The 20,910-nt window shown below is 32.8% G+C and overlaps 1 protein-coding gene across 1 annotated transcript in view; it reads right to left on the bottom strand.

Moving 5' to 3' along the window:
* Positions 1–1,772: 1,772 nt before the first annotated feature.
* The window catches only part of CUNH14orf39 (chromosome unknown C14orf39 homolog), a 51,633-nt gene continuing 32,495 nt past the window's right edge, over positions 1,773–20,910 (bottom strand). The window contains exons 13-17 of the mRNA XM_055303611.1: positions 17,305–17,379; positions 16,035–16,200; positions 13,916–14,060; positions 9,549–9,606; positions 1,773–1,972 (exon numbers count right to left, since the gene is read on the bottom strand). Coding sequence (XP_055159586.1) covers positions 1,773–1,972; positions 9,549–9,606; positions 13,916–14,060; positions 16,035–16,200; positions 17,305–17,379 — 644 coding nt within the window. The remainder of the gene's footprint in view (positions 1,973–9,548; positions 9,607–13,915; positions 14,061–16,034; positions 16,201–17,304; positions 17,380–20,910) is intronic.

Here is a 20,910-nt window from a genome sequence, read left to right as displayed (position 1 = left end):
AGCCTCTGTCTTTAAGCTCTTCTATGTGCTCTCAAAGTGCCATGCACACTGTAGATACTTTAAAAATACTTATTTCACTTTACCTCTTTTATTGATACATGATACTGGTGTGCTAGGCATTTCTCTATTTAAATTAAAAATAAACCAAGGAATCACTGGGTCTCTCAACACTAAAACCAGTTTTGAACCTCTTAAATAACAAATAAACCAATTACAACATTTTCTCCTTTCTCATATATAGACATTGGCTAATGTTTTTATTATATTAAAACTACTAATTAATTCAATCATAGGGTAAAATATTTGATATAAAAAAAGAAAACATCAGGTTTTTAACTGAAATTTTCAGCTTTCAACCAGTTGAAGCTTTTATTTTTAAAACACAGATAAAAGTTTCCTTAAATTCTCTCATTATTTGTATCATTCTCTTCTAACAAGTCTTTGGGAAGGTTTAATATAATTCAATTGTGATATGTTGTGGACACCCTGAAGAACCAAGAGATATTCTCAACCAAAATTTGGTTTGGGTATTCAGACTAATGGCCCTACACACACCCCAGTAGGTTATGAAAAGATTTATTACTCATATAATGACATTTTCTAGCAAGAGCAGGCCGGACCTAGTTTGTCTGAAAAAGACTGAGCAATCAGAGAAAGGAGACTAGCTGTGAGTTTTCATGCTGTTTGGGAGTGGGACCAGAACAAGAGTTCCTATGTATGGCTTGAACTTCCCACTGGTGCTAAAGGTAGGAACATCTGGGCTTTCTTATCAGCTCAATCAGATATGGAGCAGAAGGGAAAGAAAATGCAGGGAAGCTTAAAATCTGTCAGCAGTCACACACCAAAATTTGGAGTCAAACTCTTTATTACTCAATAACTCAATGTAACTAATTACACAAAATACAAAGATGTTGAGTAATATGTTTATAAAATTTCATCAAATTTTAAATATCTTCATTTAACCTATATTATTAATAAGCAAATGCTGCATATAAAACATGAAGGTGAATTTGTTAGAGATAGAAAACAAAATTTTAAATGTTCTTCAAAAAAGTTTAAGCAAGAAAATATAACAGTATCATCATTAATACAACAATCTAATTTTCAGAAATGATTTGAGCCCTTCGTATTTAATTTCTTTCCATTAAAGATATTAGAATAACTAATAAAAGTAGAATTTTATTATTTGTTATATTAGAAGAAAATAACATTTCATTCACTATAAATAACATGAATTCTGTGAGATTATTATTAAAGTACCATTCTTTATACTACAACAAAAGTGAAGCATACATGAAACAGTAGTTTTAAAAGCATTTTTTAGTAGCTAATGTACAAAGTATACCTCAGCATTAATTGTGCATTAGTTACTCCTAAAAGAGCTTCTGAGGGTCTAAAGTTCTGGTTCTTATCAAAGCACCTAAAATACTACCAGAATGAAACTTAGTTTCTGGGGAGAAGCAGACTTAAAATTTATAGTACAGACTAACGAAAAGGCATCAAACTCTATTAAGATTAATTCTGCCTAAAAATGGCTTGCAAAATCAAAACCAAAATAAATAACAATAGCAAATACTGCAAATAAAACAAAATTTGATGACACAGGGTTAATTTCCCTCAATATTTAAATATAATCAAATAATATAACTATAATAATCTATTATTGCTTTAATCAACAAAAGATAGTAGTCTTCATTTTTAAAGTAATAATGTAAATTTATGCCCTAAATGATCACAGAGCAGTTAAATAATTTGAGAAATTAGTAATTAGTTCAAAAAAAAGTAAATTGTGTTGTATTTTGTGAGGAAGATGAAAAACCTTTTACAGAAGAAGATGTTGAGTTTTGATCCTGTTCAAATGAAAATGGAAAACTAAAATCATCTTTTCCAGTTCCAAATGTATGAGTTGAAGAGTCTGATGAAAAAGAAAATGTAAAAGCATCTTCTCTTTCTGATTTCCCAAATAAGTTTCCTGAGGAAGATAAACATCACAATATCATACTATTCATGTTACATTATTTGCATAATCTACTGAATTACAACATACTGTAAACAATAAATAGGGTAACACTGAATCACTTATAAAGTTGATATTTAACTGTATTTCTATGTGCAAACAACTGTCCTTTGTACTATGAAAAATCAAGTAGATTCAAACTTACTTTCAAATAATTTGAACTCAAGTGTAAATAGGGGTAGCATATATGGTTAAAAAAAAAGGTGGGGAATAAAACAACTCAAATGGAGAGAAAAGCACAGAGGCACAGAAACAGGCATGCATAGAAGTATAAGAGATATCAGTTCAGCCTGTCAGGAGCACTGAGAAATAATAAGTTATTAAAAGGTATTAAATAAGATGAGCTTGGAAAGACTGCTGAATGGACATTCAGTCCAGAATCCAGACTTTGATATGTAAGAGGAAGCCATTAAAAGTTTTCAAGTGGAGGGGCACCTGAGTGGCTCAGTCGGGTAAGCCTTGGACTTCTGTTCAGGTCATGATCTCGAGATTGTGATATCAAGTCCCATCTCCCACTCCACACTGGCTATAGAGACTGCTTAAGATTCTCACTCTTCTTCTCCCTCCCTCCCAACAAAATAATTTAAAAAAAATTTTTTTAAGTTTCAAGTGGAGATATGACAGGATTCGAACTACTTTCTGAGAATTACTAACGAAAGAATGCATTAAGAGGCTGAAATAGTAGAGTATCTAGAAGTGGGTAGGGATAACAGGAAAGAGATGATGAAAGTTTGGTCTTACAGTCATAGCAAAGGGAATAGGGAAAGAAATAAGAAATGCTGGATCTGAGAGATACTGCAGAAGTCAAACTTATTCAACTATTGTTTATAAGTTACTACAATGTATTGCTTGTGGCATTCATTGTTCAAGGAAATGGACAGAATAGTGAAAAGGTTCTAGAGTTCTAAAAGGAATATTTTAAGATTTTTAAAAAATTTATTTTAGAGAGAGAGTACAAGTGTGTGTGTATGTGGGGGCGGGGGGAGGGACAAAGGGGAAGGGAGAGGAAGAAAATCTCAAGCAGACTCCATGCTGAGCATGGAGCCTTATGCAGGGCTCTATCTATCTCATGATCCTGAGATCATGACCTGAGCTAAAACCAAGAGTCAGATGTTTAACCAACTGAGCCACTCAGGTGGGAATTTCTGAAATCAACTTTGCTTAACTGATTATTTGGATAATGACTCCAAGAATTGCCCCTTAGGGAAAACATTATTTAATATTCATTATATTATGTAAGACTGTAAATATAAAAATATTTTAGTATATTTATTATTATTTTTAATTATTATTAAGCTCAAAATGCACAGTAATCTAAAATCTTACTTGAAGCAAGTCTGTTAAAGCACCTGTATTTTTTTCCATGGAGAACCAATTCAATTAGTACATTAAGCAGAACAATTTACTTTGTGGTACTTTGAAGATTCATGTATCTTTAAAAACCTCAATTATGTCACCCTAAGTAAAGCTGAGCCAACCAGAATTAGGATGGGTGCATGGAGGGATGGTTAGAAAGACAGATGGACTAATTACCAGATACTTGAGTTGAGTTCTTCCTCTATCCCTTTATTTTTCCATTGACTTCAGTACACATCCATAAGACTTAAACAAGGGAAAATAGCTGTAATATAGCTATAGGCTCAGAAAAAACTAACATCTCAAATCTGCCTTTGAATAAATGAATATGATTTTTTAATTTAATTTCAGAAAAAATGTTCTTATGAAGTCTTCATTATAAATTATAAATAATATAATTATAAATTATAATTTATATATAAATTATATATATCATTATAAATAATATAATAGATGACTGTGCAAGGTGCTGGACAATTCAAAGGTGAATAAAACAGAACCCCTGTCCTCAAAGACCTGTGGTTAGAAGAGATTTTATATATATTGATAAATAGTAACAAAAAAATAGAATATTTAAAAGTACATCAAAAAAGAAACATGCAGAAAAGTGAAGGAGAGATCTTTTTGGAATGAAAAGTTGAAGGGAAAAAAAGGATTTATGGAACCTGGTCTTGCAAGATGGTTAGAAAGAAATGGAAGTTGGGGTGCTTGGGTGGCTCAGCTGGTTAAGTGTCTGCCTTCAGCTCCGGTCATGATCCTGGGGTCCTGGGACTGAGCCCCACATCAGGCTCCCTGGTCAGTAGGAAGCCTGCTTCTCTCTCTCCTTCCCGCCTGTGCTCTCTGTTGCTATCTCTGTCTCCCTTTCTCTCAAATAAATAAATAAAATCTTTTAAAAAAAGAAATGGAAGCTGAGGATTTCAGGAAGAAAAATATGGGAAAGAAAGGTGGGCATATTTGGGATGTAGTGAGTTCTTCAGTCTGGCCAAAAGTATACATTATTCTTATAAGAAAAAAAGCTTAAAATATATGTTAGAACAAGGTTAGATACATCACGTTAACAGAATAAAAGAAAATAATCATATGATCATCTCAATAGATGCAGAAAAAGCATTTGACAACACTCAAAATCCATTCGTGATAAAAACTTAACAATTTAGGCATAGAAGGAATACATCTCAATATAATAAAGGCCATATATGACAAGCCCACAGATAACACCATACTTAATGGTGAAAAGAGGAGAGCTTTTCCTTTAAGATCAGGAACAAGATAAAGGTGCCTGCTCTTACCACTCCTATTCAAAGTAGTACTAGAAGTACTAGGTAGAGCAATCAGGCAAGGAAAAAGAAATAAAAGGCATTCAAATTAGAAAGGAAGAAGTAAATCTGACTCTATGTACAGATTACATGATTTTATATATAGAAAATCCTAAAGACTCTACCAAAAAACTGTTATATCTAATCAATTAATTCAGTAAAGTTGCAGGATATAAAATAAATATACAAAAAATCAGTAGCATTTCTAAACACCAACAAAAATTATCTAAAAAAGGAATTTTTAAAAATGATCCTGTTTACAATAGGATAATATTATAAATATTGTACTGAATAAAATATTTAGGAATAAACTTAACCAAGAATGCTAAATGACCTCTACTCTGAAAACTACAAGACATTGGTAAAAGAAATTAATGAAGACACAGATATATGGAAAGTTATCTTGTGTTCATGTATTGGAAGAATTAAGATTGTTAAAATATCACTACTACTGAAATCCATCTATAGATTCAATGCAATCCCTACCAAGATTCCAATGGCATTTTTTTATAAAAGTAGAAAAAATGCTCCCCAAATTTATATGAAACCAGAAATGACTCCCAAAAGCCAAAACAATCCTGAGAAAGAACAAAATGGGAGGCATCACACTTCCTGGTTTCAAGTTAAATTATCAAGCTATATTAATCAAAACAGTATGGCACTGGCATAAAAAACAGACAAAAGGATCAACAGAGCAGAGCTGAGAGCCCAGAAATAAACCCACGCATATATATAGTCAACTAACATTTGACAAGGGAGGCAAGAATATTCAACGGAGAAAAGACAGTCTCTTCACTAAATAGTGCTGGTAAAATTGGATACTTACATGTAAACAGAATGACATTAGACTCCTATGTTACACCACTCACAAAAATTAACTTGAAATGGATTAAAGATTTAAATTTAAGACTTAAAACCATGGAAGTCCTAAGGACTCCATGACATAGGTCTTGACAATAATTTTTTAAAGATTTTATTTATTTGAGTGAGAGAGAGAACATGAGCCAAGAAAGGGGCAGAGGGAAAAGGAAGGCGACAATGATTTTTTGGGTATGACACCTATAGTATAAGCAACAAAATTCAAAAAATTAACAAATGAAACTACATCAAATAAAAAAGTCTCTGCACAGCAAAAGAAAAAATAAAGTGAAAAGTGAGAAGGCAACCTAGAGAACAGGAAAAATATTTACAAATCATGTATCTGATAAAAGACTAATATCCAAAATACATAAAGACCTCACACAACTCAATAGCAAAAAAAATTAATAATTCCGTTAAAAACAGGCAAATGACCTGAGTAGACATTTTTCCAAAGAAGATACTACAAGGCCAACAGGTACTATGGTGGCCAACAGGTATATGAAAGGATGCTCAACATCACTAGTCATTAGTGAAATGCAAAAAAATCAGTAGCATTGATTATTGCCATCATCAAACCCACAATGAAATATCATCTCACATCTGTTAGAATGCTCCTTATCAAAAAGACAAGAGATAATAAAAGCTGGCAAGGATGTACAGAAAAGGGAACACTTGAACACCACTCGTAGGATTGTAAACTGGTATAGCCACTATGGAAAACAGTATGGAGGATTCTCAAAAAGTTAAAAATAGAGCAACCATATGATCTGGCAACTCTACCTCTGGGAATATATCCAAAGAAGATGAAAACACTATCTCAAAATGATATGTGCACCCCCATGTTGTAGCAGCAATATTTGTAACAGGCAAGACATGGAAACAACTTAAGTGTTCATCAGTAGATGAATGGATAAAGCAGTCGTGGCATATATATATATATACACACATGTATATATATGTATGTGTATATATGTTATATATGTGTGTGTGTGTACATAATGGAATATTATTGAGGCATAAAAAAACAAGGAAATCCTGCCATTTACAGTAACACTAATGGCATTATGTGAGTGAAGTAAGTCAGCGAAAGACAAATGATGTATGATCTCACTTATATGTGGAACTGAAAGAAAGAATAGAAAGAAAGAAAAAAAGAAAAAAGAAATGAAAAGAAAAAAGAAAACCAAACTCACAGAAAAAGAGATCAGATTTGTAGTTACCAGAGGTTGGGGGCGGAGGAGGGGAATTTGGAGGAAAGTAGTCAAAAGATACAAACTTCCAGTTATAAGATAAATGGTACTAGGGAAGTCATGTACAACATGATGACTATAGTTAACACTGCTATATGATATATAGGAAAGATATCTAGAGAGTAAATCCTAAGAGTTCTTATCACAAAGAAAATTATTTTCATTTTTTCTTTTTCTTTTTACTGAATCTATATGAGATGTTGGATATTCTTTAAACTTACTGCAATAATCATTTAAAAATATATGTAAGTCGAGCCTTTACACTGTACATCTTAAATTTATCCAGTCATGAATGTCAATTATATTAATAAAACTGGAAAAAAGACTAAAAAAATAAGGTCCTAAAGTTTAGAAGTCAGGGAAGGAACATATAAATTTGATCAGGACCTATATTATAATATTTGAAGTGAATGAGTGTCAAATGACTAAGGTTGTCAAAGGAAAGAATATTAAATAAATTTATTATTTTAGATAGTAGGCATTTAAAGAATGTCTACAATTGGTAGATACATTCTGGTCTCAAAGCATTACATGCCATTTATGACAATTCCAAAATTTATGTTTCCACACCGCTGAATTCCAGATTCATATATACAATTTCCTACTTTACTTTTACTTAGCTATCTAATATTATAGGCTTTTCAGTTGTTAACAGTTTCAAAACTAAACTTCCAGCTCCTGTCAATCTCTAATGTATGGCCTTCCATATTCCAATAAATGACATTTCCATTTTATAGTTACTCATGTCAAAATCTTCAGATTATCTTTATTTCTTTCCTTTATACCTAACATCTGGTCCATAAGCAAATCCATACAACTCTATCTTCAGAACCCTTAATGACCAGATCTGACCACTTTTCACCACTTCCACTACCACTATCCTTGCCATCATTAATTCTCACACGTTATTTTACTTACCTAATCAATCTCCCTGATTACATCCTTGTTTCCATACAGTCTATTCTCCATATAGCAGCTAAATAATTCTCTTAAAACCTATTAAATCACTTCAGTCCTTTGCTCAAAACTCTCCAATAAGCTTCCCATCTCACTTAGGAGAAAAACCCAAAGTTCTTAATTGTCTTAGGGCCCCATATGGTTTGCTCTCCCTCCAACCTTTCTGATTTAATTTCTTACGAGTTTGTCCTTTCTTACTTGATTCCACTTATACTAATTTACCCTCAATTCAATGAACATACTGAGCATGCTCCCATCTCAAGACCTTTGCATCCACTGCCTAGAACACTTATCCTAGTAGGTTGTACCTGGCACTTCCTTCTGGTCTTTGCTCAATGCCTTTCAGTGATGCCTTCCCTTAGTCTCTTGTATCACAATCACCTTCCCAATCCAAGTACTCCCTATTTCCTTTACTCTGTTTCACTTTTCTTAATAATATTTATCACCACCAGTAAGTAAAGAGGTAACATCAAGCCTGCACTCATTCAAGACCACCTGGAAGAATGATCTTGAAGTCTTATTTCTCACAGCACTATTTTCTTAGAAAATACAGAATTAAAATAAATGTATAATGTTGTATCTTCCTAGTGTACTGTGAGGGACTGCACTTGAAGTAGATGAGATGAGTTCAAGGTGACCAAATGCACCATACCTTTTGTCCATAGTAGCCTAACATGTCCCGTGTGAGTGAGGTGACAAATGAAACCTTATAATTTGGGGAGCTGGTGGGCTGGTGAGATTAAGATGCCATAAATGCTGTTATTACCTATTCTGTATCTTTCTATAAACCTAAGTAAATCTAATATTAGATTAAAAGTTGTAATGTATGGATCAAACTGCCTATTCAAACCCTTATCAACTGCTGTTTCATGCACTACCTGACATATAATCATTTTTCTACTTCCAGTTTCTCCCACCAGAACAAAAACCCCATTAGAATTTTTCATTCTTGTCCACTATTCTATGACCAGAGTCAAATATAAAATATACTATATGTATATACACATACATTTAAAATATAAAAACATAAATATTTTTATACTGGATATAAAATATACTATATGTATACACACACACACACATATATATACATTTATATGTTAATCATGGGACAAAAGAAGAAAGAAGATCCAATAAAAAGTAAGCACCAAAGAGATCAGAGGAAATCTATAAACTTCGGAAAGATGAGAATAGTCAACTACATTAAATGCTGCAAAGATAGTGAATATGATAATAAACACAAGATTCCCATAATGTTTAATAATTGTTAAGTCACTAGTAATACTGGAGAATTTGGTGGAGAAGTGAGAAAAGAAGTTAAATTGCTACCAAAAATAATTAGTGAGTGTTGCAGAAGTAACAATTTTATTTTTTTTTTTATTTTTTTTTTTATAAATTAATTTTTATTGGTGTTCAATTTACCAACATACAGAATAACACCCAGTGCTCATCCCGTCAAGTGTACCCCTCAGTGCCCGCACCCATTCACCCCCACCCCCCACCCTCCTCCCCCTCCACCACCCCTAGTTCGTTTCCCAGAGTTAGAAGTCTTTATGTTTTGTCTCCCTTTCTGATATTTCTCAGACATTTCTTCTCCCTTCCCTTATATTCCCTTTCGCTATTATTCATATTCCCCAAATGAATGAGAACATACACTGTTTGTCCTTCTCCGGTTAAGAAGTAACAATTTTAAAAGAATAAACTGAGGGCCTGAAAAAATCAGAGGCAAACTAAATAAAAAGTGGAGAAATTAACATGTTTTTTATATGCAGCAAACTTCAAATTACTTACCAATTTCTTGTTGTGATGAGAGAAGGTTTAAATTTCCTGCGGAATTATGTTCACTAAACTGAAAAATAATTTCATTCATTATTACTCATGAAGTCAGTAGAACAGTATATATATGGCATTTATATTGGACTATAAAGCCTGGTTCTTCTAATTAGCATAATAAATATAGACAAAATGGTAAGAGCCTATAGCATACTACTGTACTTTAAAAAAAGAGACCTATCTTTAAAACCTATCATTTGCTTATAGTAAAATAAGGCTCATTTTCTATTTCATTAATTTCTTTTATCTTATTTTTTCATTATATTTACATTGGGTTTATTTTGTTCTTATTTTTATAGATTTTCAAGGTTACTTAAGACTTTTCTATTAATTGAATTACTTAAAATAATAATTAAATTATCTAAAGCTATGGTTTTGTTTTGGTTTTGGCAACATTCTTCAATTTTGATACACTGAATTTTCATAATCATTCATTTCAAAATCTTTTCTAATTTTTCTCATGATTTCTTCTTTGATCCATGGCCTAGTTATTTACAATTTTCCTTCTCTGTTATTATTGATTTCTAATTTAGTTATATTGTGGGCAGAGAACATATTCTTTGTGATTTCAATCCTTTGAAATTTTTTATGACTTATTTTATGGCCCAGAATATGGTCTTGGTGAATGTACCAGCAGCACTTGGAAAGAATATACAGGCACACCTCAGAAATATTACAAATTTGGTTCCAGATCACCACAAAAATGTGAATACACAATAAAGGAGATCAAATGAATTTTTTGGTCTCCCAATGCATATAAAAGTTACATTTACACTATACTATTAAGTGTGCAACAGCATCATGTCTTAAATGCACATACTTAATATTTTAAAATACATTTTGCTAAAAAAATGCTAACCTTCACCTGAGCTTTCAGTGAGTTTTAATCACGGACCACAGACCTCCCTAACAAATATAATAATGAAAGAGTTTGAAATATTGTGACAATTACCAAAATGTGACACAGAGATACAAGGTGAGAAAATGCTGTTGGAAAAATGATGCCAGTAGACTTGCTTGGCAGAGGTTTGCCACAAACTTTCAATTTATTAAAAAAAAAGCAGTATCTTCAAAGTATAATAAAATAAGACATGCCCATATAAGCTGCTATTGGTGGATGTGGTTGGTGTTCTCTACATGTCAGTTAGGTCAAGGGAATTGGTGGTGGTGTTCAGATTTTATAGATCTTTATTGATTATGTTGTCTAATTCAATCAATTTTTGAGAGAAGAGTACTAGAAATCTCCACACAAGTTTGTGGTTTTTTTTCTATTTCTCCCTTTAATTTGGTCGATTTTTGTTTCTGTATTTTTTTTCTAGTATAGTTGACACACAACGTTACATTAGTTTTTGGTATACAACTTCGTGAATTGACAAGTTTATATATTATGCTACGTTTATACATTATGCTATGTTCATCACATTGATAGCTACAATCTGTCCCATTACATTGCTATTACATATCATTGACTGTATTACTTATTGTCTGCTTTTCATTTGTTTCTGTATTTTGAAGCTATTATCAGGCATATACACATTTGTCATTATTATATCTTCCTTAAGAACTGGCCCCTTTATCCTTAAGAAATGTCCTTCTTTATATCTAGCAATATTCCTTGCTTGAAGATGACCTAAAATCATATAAGTATAGCCATTTTACCTTCTTATAGTTTTTTTATATATCTTTTTCTTTCCATTTACTTTTTTTACTTTCAAGATTTTACTTATATTGCAGTTAACTACAGTATAGTATGAGTTTCAGGTGTAGAACTTACTGCTTCATCACTTACATATAACACCCAGTGCTCATTACAAGTGCCCTTTTTAATGCCCATCACCCATTTACTCCACCCCCCCACCCATCTCCTCTCTAGCAACACTGTTTGTTCCTGATTGTTAAGAGTTTCTTATAGTTTTCTTCCCTCTCTGTTATCTTTATTTTTCCTTCTCTTCCCCATGTTCATCTGTTTTGTTTCTTAAATTCTACATTTGAATGAAATCCTCCTTGTCTTTCACTGATTGACTTATTTCGCTTAGCATAATACCCTCTGGTTCCATCCATATCATTGCACATGACTAGATTTCATTCTTTTTAGTGACTGATTAATATTCCAGTGTGTGTGTGTTTGTGTGTGTGTGTGTGTGTATCATATCATTTGCAAATAATGAAAGTTTTATGGGTCGAAGGAGAGCACTTACTGTAATGATCACTGGGTGTTGTATGTAAAAGTGACGAATCACTAAATTCTACCCTGAAATTAATATTACACTACATATTAACTAACTGGAATTTAAATAAAAACTTGAAAAAATTAAAAATAAGGTGTGTTTCTTATTGATAGCTTATAGTTAGGTCATGCTTTTTGATCCACTCTTAAAATCTCCACCTTTAATGAAGTGTTGAGCCCATTTATAGTTAATGTGATTATTAAAACCTCATATTTTGTTTGTATTCTGTTTGCTTTCTCTGTGTCTTGTTACTTTATTAATTCTTTGCTTTATTTTGGGTTAATGGGGGTTTTTTAGAATTCCATTTTAATTATTGCCAATCTTAATTTGAACATTTTCTTGATTATTCTTGACCAGGAAACTTAGCAATTATCTGCCAATCTCATTCCCCACCCCAACACTACAAAGCAAAACCATACAAAAAGTTAAAGTTGAACCATCTTGCCAGGATCCCAATTAGATTAGAACTGGATTACATTTATAAATTATTTTGGGAAGAAATACATATTTACAGTATTTTATTCCCATCTATCTACTTGGTATGTCTCCATGCACTCAATAAGTTTTTAGTAATTTTTGTGGTTTGCTTTATCCATATGTACATGTTTCCTGTTAAAGTTACATATATGTATTTTATATTAAAGTTAATATTGTAAATGGTAATTGTCTAACTATATTCTACTTTTTTTATACCCAGCACATACCTTCTGGGAATTACCTGGTTTTAAAATAAGCACTGAAATAAAAATTGGGAAAAAATTGAAGACATGAAGTTCTATGAAATGTATAGTACTATATCAACCATCAATAAACTTATAATTTCAACAATTTAATATAATGTGGGGGGTGTAGGAATAAAATATTTTAATTCACTAAAACTAGCTAAATGTTACTAATTTAAATGAGCAACAAAAATACAATACTTATTATATTACACTGCTACATACATCAGCATTATTAAGTGGGTAGAATTTTTCTAAGGTTTTACGCATATAAACTCATTCAATATCCATAAAACCAATAGATAAAAGTTCTTATTTCCATGTTACAGATGAGAAACGGAGAGCTATGTACTCAAAATCCTACATCCTGTACACACTCAACTAGTGTGGCATCAGAGTCTAGTCTTAGCCACTACACCAGGCTATCTTTACTGATCAAATAAAGCACATCTTAATTTTCAGTTTCAATTGCCAAATATAGAAATAAGCACTTGACTGTTTTATCACTGTATAACAGAAATCACTATTAGAAGAAAATTAGGTCTTTTATTAACTAATAATGTTGCTATGTACATATACATATAACCTGGAGAATTTTTCACAGTAAGAATGTGCAAAGTTCATTTAGAAGTTAGGCACATGAACTATGAAGCCAAATTAATTTTAAACTGCCCTTTAACTGCAATTTAAGTCATCCCTATCCTGAAATTGCTTTTTTTATCAACAGATCTCAACTGAAGGCACCTGAAGTTCAAAACAACATAATGGGGGAATTCTGCCACCTATCCATACTCAGAATCTTTTTTAAAAAGTTGCCTCTGCTGGGCAGCCTGGGTGGCTCAGTGGTTTAGTGCTGCCTTCAACCCAGGGCTTGATCCTGGGGACCCGGGATCGAGTCCCGCGTCAGGTTCCCTGCATGGAGCCTGCTTTTCCCTCTGCCTGTGTCTCTGCTTCTCTCTCTCTGTGTCTGTCGTGAATAAATAAATAAAATCTTTTTAAAAATTGCCTCTGCTTTGTACTCTGTCCCAAACAGTTTGATACTAAAGAAATTACTTGAGGGGCATCTGGGTGGCTCAGTCAGTGAAGCCTCCAACTATTGGTTACCACTCAGGTCATGATCTCAGGGTCGTGATATGGAGTCTCAAACAGAGCTCCACACTCAGTGGAGAGTCTGCTTAAGATTATCTCCCTCCCCCTCTGCCCCTTCTCTCTCATAAATAAATCTTAAAAAAGAAAAATTCCTTCTTTCTCCCTCTGCCCCTCCCTACCCATTTGTGTGTGTGCGTATGTGTGTGCTCTCTCCCTCTTAAACAAATATTACTTGAGGTTCCAGTATACAGTTTGTTAGAAATAAAATTTTAACTTCTCATATTACCTGATCTGATGAGATTTCTGAATCAAATATGGTAGAATCAAATAAATTCAATCCAGGAGATCTAGAAGTATAATTCATAAGAAAAGAAAATCCAGGGGATTCCTTTTGTGTTTGACCTTCAGGAATTATATTTCTATTTCTGTTACAGAAAAATAAAAAATAATTAAAATGTTAAAAATATATTACTAAATATTGAAGACTGGTAAGCACCATAAGCAATAGCACAGAAGAATTAGCAGAGCAGTGAAAGGGAGGGAATAGTTATTGAAGTGACAAACCTCTTGAGAAAAAGATGGCTTGAGGTGGAGAATAATGTTAAAGTAGAACAATCAATTATGAAATAAAAATCAATTCCAACTGAGAATATACTGTCAGGCTCTATTCTAGATATCTCCACTGGCATTAACATACTTATTCCTCACAGTAACTATGAAATTGGTACTATTATTACCATCTCCATTTTACAAAAGAAAATTCTGAAATCTAGGAAGGTTAAATGACTTTCTCTCAAGAAATTTAAATGCCAGAATTGGGATTTGAATTCAACAATCCAGATTCAAAGTCCAAGCTCTTAACTTTGAGGCTATACTGTCTCCAAGATCTTGAGTGTCAATTACAAGGTTGTAGTCTTGATGAGGAGTCAGCTATTATATATTATTGCATAAGGAAGTTAAACTATAAAATTATTTGGGAAAAATAATTAGAGAATAGAGTGGTTAAATACATGAATTCTGGAGATAGAGCTGCCTGAGTTTGAATTTCAACTCAATTACTGACAAGTTGTATCACCTGGGATTGTTTCCTCTTCTATAAAATAAGCATAATGTATTTACATCTCATAAAGTTGTGAATATTAAATGAGCAATATTTATAAAATATATTTTTAAAGATTTTATTCATTTATTCATGAGAGACAGAGAGAGAGACAGAGACAGAGACAGAAAGGGGGGGTAGAGGCAGAAACACAGACAGAGGGAGAAGCAGACTTCATGCAGGGAGCCTGATGTGGGACTCAATCCTGGGTCTCCAGGATCAGACCCTGGGCCAAAAGCTCTGACCACTGAGCCACCCGGGCTGCCCAAGCAATATTTATAAAATATTTAGATGAAGATCAGTTCTCTCATCCAGAAATAGAGATTTTAGCATATGGCTGCCATATCCTTTTACAGTTCTTATATTTGATGGGTTCCACTTTGAATATACTGTATGTGAGACCACAGCATGACTTTCATATATATAAAACTCTTACTAGCAATTTAAAATGCAGAAGTAGAACATGGGTAAGAGATTTCTGAAGAGGAATCTGTTTGACATGTGTTTTAAAAGAATCTTTGGGATCCCTGGGTGGCTCAGCGATTTAGTGCCTGCCTTCGGCCCAGGGTGTGATCCTGGAGACCTGGGATCGAGTCCCACATCAGGCTCCCTGCATGGAGCCTGCTTCTCCCTCTGCCTGTGTCTCTGCCTCTCTCTCTGTGTGTGTGCTCTCATGAATAAATAAATAAGATCTTTTTAAAAATCTTAAAGTTTATAGTTTTAAACGGATTAAACTAACAAAAAGGCTAAATGCAGCCTATTCTCTTGGATGTAAACCACAAATCTGTGGTTTCCAAAGTTAAATAATCAGGTTAGAGATACTTCTGCCTACCAAGGTAACTTAACAGATGGCAATTCTTGCTTTACACACTACAACACAAGGAAAAATGACAGCTGGAACATTATTCAATAATGTCCACAATCTACCATACATGATTATAGCTTTTTTAGCTTGACATTTAATTTTTCCGTATTTTTTTATCCTTTGGAAAATCTTAAATGTATACAGTATTGCCCACTAGATAAGTACTCAGAATTTATGCCATCTTCAGCTACATGCAGAAAAAATGGGGAAGAGGTTCTATGAAACAAGAATGGCAAAATGTTAATTGTTTAAACAGGATAGTAGGTACATGGATGTCCATTATGCTAGCCTCTCTCTCCTTTGTGTATTTGAAATATTCCATAATAAAAGTTTTTAAAGTTACAGGAACTAGACATTTTACTACTCCTATCAATTATTTATATAATATTGGCTCAATATATATATAGATTCTTTAATTATAAGTATTAATTAAAATCCTACATTTCAAAAGAGGGAGTTTTAGGGAACAATAATTTCTCCAAAGATTCAGGTGTTTTCACAGCTTCAGGAGTTCTTAAAAATAAAGGAATTTCTGGAGTTTGTGGGAGATTCTCAGCCCTTTCTTCTACTTCATCACTATTATTTTCTATTGGCTTCCCAAAATGTTCTGCACATATAACCTGCAAATTTAAAATAACAGAAAACTATAAAACTGTTATTTTTTAAAAAGAATGTTATTACATTAACAAATTCACATACGTAAAAATGAGGTAGAAACACCATATTAATCTATGATGTTATCATTTCATAGACAAAATAAGTAAAATAAAAATAACTGATAAAAGTGATACCAAAATATAATTGTACAAAATATGGAAAAATAATTAATTTTTAATTTTCTAATTTTTCTTTTCTTCCCAGCTCCACCACCTCCCTTACCTCTACCTGAAAAAAGTAAATGATAATCAGAACATACTCAAATTGATGAAGAAAAATGGTTGGGAATGATTTTTTTTTTTTAAATTTCCACATCATGCTCTGGCTCAGGAATTGTGAATGATACCTCCTTAAATGGAAAAAGTAATTTACTTCTGAGCAATCTTATTCTCATTGGCTGTGTTTTGTACTTTTTTGTCCTTACAGATTCATTATATTTACTCTCTCTGCAAACGTTGAGCACTTGAATACTAATTTTCCTTTATATCATTTTGTAAGGTAGGAATATGATTTCTCAATAATGTTTGCTATACTAAATCCTATTTCAGAAAAAATTTGGGTCTACCAAAAAAATTTATAATGTTCTTTTTACCTGTATTTCTTGAGCAGAATTCTACTATGTCATTAGTCTTGATTTAACCCTTGGTAGCTACTTAGTAAGTCAATATACATTGTTTCTACATCTATCATTGAAGGTTTCCATTACTGAAAAATATCTTGAAGATATTTCTGTGGCAACTACTGGTCTTGAACTGCCTTAGAAAATCATTCAATTTTAACAAAATTGTTTTCTTCAGCTGTGATTTAGTTATGGTGTCAATATATACAGTCAAATATTAGTGACAACTCTTTTTGTATATTTTCATGGTAACTTTTTGTGGCTTCATTTTTTAACTAAAACTTATCTAAGGGATAGAAGCTTTGACACCACAGGAGCTTGATTACTACCCTAATAACATGTATATCTCACATATATAATCTTCCTTAAACTTAATCTGAAATTAAAGTGGAAACAATATTTTAAATTGGAATATTTTGCTTAGGAATTAGAAACCAAACATTTGACTTACGTGTGCACATTTTGATTCTCTCAATTGTCTTACTGTCCCTTTAACTTCACACTCAGCATCTGTTTGTTATATGAGAACAAACTATTTTTGCTTTTGGCAATTTTATTGTAAATAAAACACATGAACAATAAGAAATTTCCAATGTTTAACTGTTTTTGACCTACAAAAATAGCAATTTCATGCAGCTTAACCCAATACATACAGATAAAAGAATAAGACCCATATGAACATTTTAATAAAGAAAATTATAGAGAATACCCATGTAACCACCACCCAGGTAAAGAAATAGAACATCACACATACTTCAAAAGGCCCATATTCCTTATATCATCCCCCTCAGCAGTCATCACTATCCTGACTTCTGTGAAGATTATTTCCTTGATTTGCTTAATATAGTTTTATCATCTAAGTAATACAGTTTTTTTTCCTGTTTTAAAATGTTACATGATGAAACAGTAACACAGGTATTCTTTGTCTTGCTTTTTTTTGTTCAGCATAGGCTTGTGAAATTCATCTGTATTGTTTGATATAGACATAGTTTGCTTACTTGTATTGATGTAAAGTATTCCATTGTACAAACACAACACATTTATCTATTCTACCAGCAAATGGACATTCGGGGAGTTTCTACTTTGAGACTATTGTAAACAGTAACGATATGAACATTCCTTTGTATATACTTTATATATACTCGTATGTATGTAGTTGCATTTCTCCAGGTATATACCTAGGAGTAGAATTACAAGGCATAAAGTGTGCCTATCTTACATTTTGCCAAATTTTAAAATATTCTCCAAAGCTTAGTTTCCAAACTATCAATTTTTGTTGTGGTACCCAGTCATCCCAAGTTACCTAAGGAACTCATTCAATTTCACCAAACTATTAGCTCTAATCATAATTTAGATACAATCTCAACATACAGTCATTTATAAACGAGAGTTCCTCCCAATAGCTATGAGAGTTATCATACTATATTCCTATCAATACTTAGTATTGTCAGACTTTCTGAATTTGTTAATCTGTTGGATGTGTAATAACTCACTGTGGTTTTATTTTTTAGTTTCCTAATTTGCTGAGCATCTTTTCATGTGTTTATTTGCCATGAGTTTCTACATATTAAGTGCCTATTTGCATATTTTGCACACATTTCTAATTGGGCTTTTTCTTTTTGGTTTGTAGTTCTTTATACTTTTTTGGAAACCAGTTCTTTGACAGGTTTATGTGTTGAAAATATATCCTCATCTTCCATTCTTTTTATAATGTCTTTTGATGAACAGAAATTCTTAAGTTTTATATAGCCTAATTTATCAACCTTTCATTTATGATTGGGCTTTTTAATTGTTTTTTTTAAAATTCTTATTTAGCAAATTCTTTCCTACCTAGAATAGATGTTTTTCTATTTGATCATCTGAAAGCTTTGTAGTTTTGCCTTTTGCATTTAAGTCACAACTATTATTTTCACCACATATTAACTTCCTCAAAAAACAGACTTGGAGATTGTTGAAGAGTCCTTTTTTTCTCCTCAGATAATTACTCGCCTTTTTGGGTATGAAGCCTTAACATATATGTTGAATGGTAGCTAGACTATGCATTTCCCCACATATCTGTATTAGGGGTGCACTGTTCCTAGAAAACAGCCATTCATCCTTTGACATTTTATCAGCCTAGTATATACAGAGGATTATGAACAGGTGGAACAAATCACCTGGGCAGGTAAGATATAATTATTCCAGAAGACAGCAGGAAAAAAATCCATCTACATGGAACAAGCACATTATACTGGTTGAATATTATATTGAAAGTGAGAGAAATAGAAATAGTTTAAGACCATATTGAATATACATTTACAGAATTTTCTACTGCCAAAATGAGCCCAGTTTTTTTTAAAGATTTTATTTATTTATTTAAGAGAGAGAGAGAGAACACAAGTAAGGGGAGCAGCAGGCAGAGGGAGAGGGAGAAGCAGGCTCTCCTTGGAGCAGGGAACCCGATGTGGGCTCCATCCCAGGGTCCTGGGATCAAGACCTGAGCCACAAGCAGACACTTAACCAACTGAGCCACCCAGATGCTCCTTATTTTTTAAGTTTTTATTTGAACTCCAGTTAGTTAACACAGTGTAATATTAGTTTCAGGTGTGCAATTTAGTGATTCAACATTTACAAACAACATCTGGTGCTCATCAAAAGTGCATGCCTTAAATCCCATCACCTATTTAACCCATCCCCCCACCTCCCTCTTCTCTGGTAACCATCAGATACCAGTTTTGTTGATTTTGTTTCCTTCGAAAACTTTTTATTTTGGTGAGGTCCCAAGACTTCATTTTTGCTTTTGTTTCCCTTGCCTCAGGAGATGTATCTAGTAAGAAGTTGCTATGGCCAATGTCAGAGGTTACTGTTATCCTCTAGGATTTTAATGGTTTACTATCTCACATTTAGCTCTTTCATTCATCTTGAATTTATTTTTATGTATGGTTTAAGAAAATAGTCCAGTTCATTCTTTTGCATATGGCTGTCTAGTTTTCCTAACACCTTTTGTTGAAGAAACTGTCTTCTTTCCATTGGATATTCTTTCCTGCATTGACAAAGATTAATTGACCATTTAACTGTGGGTTCATTTCCGGGTTTTCTACTCTGTTCCACTGATCTACATGTCTGTTTTTGTGCTAGTACCTACTGTCTTGATCACTACAGCTTTGTAATATAAGCTGAAATCTGGAATTGTGATGCCTCCAGCTTTGCTTTTCAAGGTTGCTTTGGCTATTCAGGGTTTTTGTGGTTCCATACAAATTTTGGATTATTTGTTCTAGCTCTGTGAAAAATGCTAGTGGTATTTTGATAAAGATCGCATCATATGTATATGGATTGCTTTGGGAATGTACACACTTTAACAGTATTTGTTCTTCCAATCCATGAGCATGGAAGGTTTTTCCATTTCCTTGTGTCAGCTTCAATTTCTTTATCAGTGTTTTACAGTTTTCAGAATACAAGTCTTTCACCTCTTTAGTTAGGTTTATTCCTAGGTATCTTACAGTTTGGGCACAATTATAAATAGGATTGATTCCTTAATTACTCCTTCTGCTGCTTCATTATTAGCATATAGAAATGAAACAGATTTCTGTATGTTGATTTTACATTCTATGACTCTACTGAATACATGTTATCAGTTCTAGCAGTTTTTTGGTGGAGTCTTTCAGGTTTTCTATATAGAATATCATGTCATCTGCAAACCATGAGAGTTTTACTTCTCCCCTGCTGATTTGGCTGCCTTTTATTTCTTTTTGTTGTCTGACTGCTGTGGCTAGGACTTGCAGTATTATGTTGAATAAAACTGATGAGAGTAGACATCCCTGTCTTGTTTCTGACCATAGAGAAAAATCTCTGCTTTTCCCCTCTAAGGATGATTTTAGCTGTGGGTTCTTTGTATATGGACTTTATTATGTTGAGGTATGTTCCCTCTAAATCCATTTTGTTAAGGGTTTTTATCATGAATGGATGTTGTACTTTGTCAACTGCTTTTTCTGCAACTATTGAAATCGTATGGTTCTTATCCTTTCTTTTATTAATGTGATGTATCACTTTGATTGATTTGTG

The sequence above is a fragment of the Nyctereutes procyonoides genome, unplaced genomic scaffold (genome assembly GCF_905146905.1).
Source record: "Nyctereutes procyonoides isolate TBG_1078 unplaced genomic scaffold, NYPRO_anot_genome, whole genome shotgun sequence".
Taxonomy (NCBI): Eukaryota; Metazoa; Chordata; class Mammalia; order Carnivora; family Canidae; genus Nyctereutes; species Nyctereutes procyonoides.
This window is presented reverse-complemented; position numbering and strand designations above follow the sequence as displayed.